This window comes from Meleagris gallopavo, chromosome Z, assembly GCF_000146605.3.
Source record: "Meleagris gallopavo isolate NT-WF06-2002-E0010 breed Aviagen turkey brand Nicholas breeding stock chromosome Z, Turkey_5.1, whole genome shotgun sequence".
Lineage (NCBI taxonomy): Eukaryota > Metazoa > Chordata > Aves > Galliformes > Phasianidae > Meleagris > Meleagris gallopavo.
In genome coordinates, this window is record NC_015041.2 from 25,395,438 (window position 1) to 25,400,177 (window position 4,740).

General features: G+C 35.1%; 1 protein-coding gene across 1 annotated transcript; it reads left to right on the forward strand.

Moving 5' to 3' along the window:
* Positions 1-647: 647 nt before the first annotated feature.
* LOC109363954 (probable global transcription activator SNF2L2) lies at positions 648-4,667 on the forward strand. Its single transcript, XM_019610457.2, has 4 exons — positions 648-839; positions 2,112-2,178; positions 2,737-2,847; positions 4,314-4,667. Exons 1-4 carry the CDS (start codon positions 694-696, stop codon positions 4,650-4,652), a joined length of 663 nt encoding a protein of 220 aa, XP_019466002.1. The 5' UTR covers positions 648-693; the 3' UTR covers positions 4,653-4,667.
* The last annotated feature ends 73 nt before the right edge of the window (positions 4,668-4,740 follow it).

Here is a 4,740-nt window from a genome sequence, read left to right on the forward strand (position 1 = left end):
ATTGTAGAAAGGGGGTGTTATCTGACATGGAAATACTAACAGCCAGGTACTGATGTCTGCTACAAGAGGCTTAGAACATCAGTGATGCAATTGGGAAGTGTGAGGGCTTACCAAATACGAGAGATTTATAAGTGTTGCACAGAATCAGCAGGTTTTAGAAGATTTAGAAGATTTTTTATGAGGCAGACAAATTGTATTAAAAATGCGCAAAAAACTTTTGATTTCATTAATGCTAAAACTGAGGGAGAAACTCATGTAATGTCAGGTGTTCATCAGCCTTATAAAAGAGTGCCTGTGTTTCTTTCTGCAAAAAAATGAGAAAATATTTCTCTATGTATAAAATTTGACTACATTTTGGTCTTTTTTGGTCAGCAGGAGACAAGATTTTGATATAGCTACTGCCAGGAACAATACTGAATGATTTTTTGTTTTGTTTGTTTGTTTGTATCTGCTTATTTTTGTTTAGATAGGGTGGGGAGTGAGTAGTGAGTGATTAGGGTTAGAAGAGAAAGAGAGAAAAGGAGTTAAGATAGGCAGGGATTCTCATGCTCATAGTGTTATTGAAGGAAATCCAGCATTTATCTAGGCAGGTCATGAGAATTGTCAGATTTTTACTGTTGATGTTAACTAGTTGTGCATGTATTTAATAACAGAAAATATTATTCTTCATTTCAGCTTCAGGGACTGGAATGGATGGTTTCACTCTATAATAACAATCTGAATGGGATTTTAGCTGATGAAATGGGTCTGGGAAAGACAATACAGACTATTGCACTTATCACTTACTTGATGGAGCACAAAAGGCTCAATGGCCCCTATCTCATCATTGTTCCTCTTTCGTAAGTAGAGAACCTCATTCATTTATTATAGTTCTAACAACTTGGTCAGTTATGCAGTATTATGACTGTAATAATCTGTCTTATCGCCACCTATTCCTTTTCCAAGATTCTACTTGTTTTATAGATTTTTTTGCAATGAATTTTGCTTTCACCAAAGGCAAGGTGTGAGTTCCAGTGATTTGAAATGCTGTATTTAAAGAAAAGCCATTAGGTATTGCAAAATGAATGTAGTATCTAAAGGATTTGTTTTCTTATATTTGTGAGTACATAATAAATGTCTTGATTTATATACAGAAGTTCCTTGTCCTTATTGTAAGATAATTCATCCACTGATTGTGTAGAGCATGCAAGTGCTGTAGGATTGGGATATATTTTATTCATGGCCATCTTTTATGATTTCTTTTGAAATATCCTGTTTTCTCACTGTGTTGCATTAGTAGTTAAGCAGCATAAATATCATAGCTATACCTTTTTCAATGAGGACATATGACATGCTCTAGTGTGAGCAGAAATGACAAGAAGAAACCCTATAAAGTAAAACGAAGTCAAAAATAAGGGATGTTATTAATATGTGTTTTCTTACAGGCACAGTAAAATTGTAAAATTTCATTTGAGTACTCACTATTGCTTTTTTCCTGTTTCTGAAAGAGAAGAGCTGAAATTCCTATAGGCATTACAAAAGGCTTCTTTTCTGTCTTTTTCCATATTTTAACATTAATAGCCATTGCTTTGAAGATTTAGTTATTGAAAGAATCTACTTTTGCTGCACTTAAAAAGTTGTTTGTTGTGACCTTGTGGTAGAAATAAAGTGCAGATGTCAGGACCTTCATAGTTGCACTCAATGACATTAATGTAATTACAATGGAAAATAGATGAATTCTACTGTCAACATCATAAGGTTGTATTTTACAAGTTACAGACTCACTTTGTGGATTCTAAGTAATGTAAAATAATTCACAAATATATTTTATATTCTGGTTTATCTTTCTTGTCCATAATATGCTCCAGAATATCAATATTACTATAAAATACAATTCTGAATTGATTTCGAAGAGGCTTCTGAATGTGAGCTGAAAGATATTTTTCTCATTTTTTTTCTGTTTCCATTTCTCTCAAATGCTTGATTTTTATTACAGTATATGATTTTTATTTTCTTTAATTTACTTAATTTAATTATGGGGATTGATTATATGGAATGTGTTGAAAATTAAGCATCCACTGTGAATTACAATTTGAATTACAACTAATGAAGTATTTCTTCATCTATGGTAGGACGTTATCCAACTGGACGTACGAATTTGACAAGTGGGCTCCTTCTGTGGTGAAGATATCTTACAAGGTTTGATTCACTTTTTATGTGATTATAAATGTGAAGGGTTGAGAATAGAGACTGTTCTTCCCTTGCTTCTGCATGCTTTTCCAAATTGGTCACATATATTTCATGTGCAAGCAGTGAGAGTTAATCATCCTGAGAAGATGACTGTAATGAACTATAATTGCTTTCAGATAGTGAAATGCAGAAGAAAATTGTTAATTACCATATTTTGCAAAGCTTCTAATGAGAGCAATACAAATGAGCAATACTTCCCATTTTATACATAGCTGACTACTTTGCCTTTTGATTACCGTAGTAGTGATGAGGAAGGCAATTAGTATTAAGACTAGACTAGCATGTTTTCATTCCCTGATATTTAAAAAAGAAAAAGATTGTATATTCTAGCAACAAGTTAGAGGAAAGACTTTGAGTAAGTCTGGAATATATGAATAAATTATTTGCAATACTATAGGATTACTAGTTCATGTGCTTGCTCTGTGTCTACTTATTTCTAAATAGATGGACCTGATTACTTCCTCGGATGAATGAATAACGAAATACTCATTTCCATCTCTCTTTTAGGGTACACCTGCAATGCGCCGTTCACTTGTTCCTCAGCTTCGAAGTGGAAAATTTAATGTTCTTTTGACTACGTATGAGTACATAATAAAGGACAAACATATTCTTGCTAAGGTAATAATGACTGTTGTCTCTTAACGGCAAGATGTATGAGATATTTTCATATGTTACACAACACAGAAACATAGAATCATAGAATGACTGTTGAAAGGGACCTTAAAGATCACCTAGTTCCAACCCCCTGCTGTGGGCAGAGTTGCCACCACTAGATTGAGCTGCCCCAAGCCACATCCAGCCTGTTTTTGGACACCTCCATGCATTGGGCATCCACAGCTTCTCTAGGCAGCCTGTTCCAATGTCTCACCACCCTGTGAGAAAAAAATTTTCTCCTAGCATCTAAATCTCTGCTTTTTAAGTTTAAAACCATTCCTTTTGGCCCTGTCACTATCAGACCATGTAAAAAATCGATCCCTCTCCTGCTTGTAAGCTCCCTTCATGTACTGGAAGGCTGTAATGTGGTCTCCCCAGAGTTTTTTCTTCACGAACAACCCCAGCTCTTTCAGCATTTCTTCATAGGAGAGGTGCTCCAGCTCTCTGAACATCTTTATAACTCTAGACCCTCACTAACAGCTCCACAACCCTCTTGTGCTGGAGGCCTGGATGCAGTACTCTAGATGGAATTTTGCCTTGTGCTCCTACTTTTTGTTGTTTCTTTTCATTTTACTTCATTGTGTTACTTAGCTACATACTTGCATGAGACATTTTCCTCTCTAATACAAAGACATTTCATTTTATTAGCATGATTCTGAACCCTTGAGAACAGTTTAAGACTGCAGAGTTCCTAAACGATAGAAGAACAGAACAGGCATTCCACCTGTCTTATTGAATGGAATTACTTAGCATCTATGAAGGACACGAGGACTACAAACAGAGACGTTCCTAGTCATATGATCATGACTATGGTATTTTTGTTAACTGCTCACGTTGTAGTACAGATAATAACTGACAATATGAGCAACTTTATTTCAGCATCTGCTGTGACTCTCAACTTCTGCATTAAAAACTAGAAAGTTTATTTGAAGTGGTGTAGTAACAGAGATGATCTTAACTATCCTGCTTCATTTTCAAGTCAAAACATAACACTAGTTGAATCAAAGCAAAGTTGAGGGTTTGCTGTTCCTTGAAAGCTTAGTTATTTTGATTGAAAATTGTTTTGTCTTTTTTCAAGGTTGTTGTTGCAAACAGATTTATTTGAAAATCGTAGTCTCTTTCTTCCCATCTAAATCATATTCTGACCTTTAGTAGTAGATATCCCAAATTCTTTCCTAGAAATATGAGGAATTAGCAGTTTTTTGTGCAATTCAGGTGAAAATTCAGAATCGTGATTGAGTTCAGCATAGCTAGCGTTTGTTTCTGCTTCTGCTGTTAAGGCCACCCATGCTTCGATAATGCTCAGTATATTTTTATTTCCTTGATTGATGTTTCACATTTGAAATATTTTTGATCTACACCTGTTGGGAAGAATTTCTGTCAGGCTTAGCTTTGCCAACTTTCCTTTTTTTTCTTTTTCCTTTTTCCAGATTCGATGGAAATACATGATAGTAGATGAAGGTCATCGAATGAAGAATCATCACTGCAAACTGACTCAAGTCTTAAACACTCACTATGTGGCCCCTAGACGAATACTGCTGACTGGGACACCATTGCAGAACAAATTGCCTGAACTGTGGGCTCTTCTCAATTTTCTTCTTCCAACCATTTTCAAGAGCTGTAGCACCTTTGAACAGTGGTTCAACGCTCCATTTGCCATGACAGGAGAGAGGGTACTGTATCAGGATTTTTTAAATTTTTTTATTTTTTTAAACATCAGAAACAAAACACTTTGCATGAGCTCCATTTTGTTTTCAGAAGCACAGTAGCACTTGAACTCTCTCTGGTACTTATGGAGTTAATGTATTTAACAGCTACCTTTTGTACCTTTTGTAATGCCACAAAATTTCAATGTCT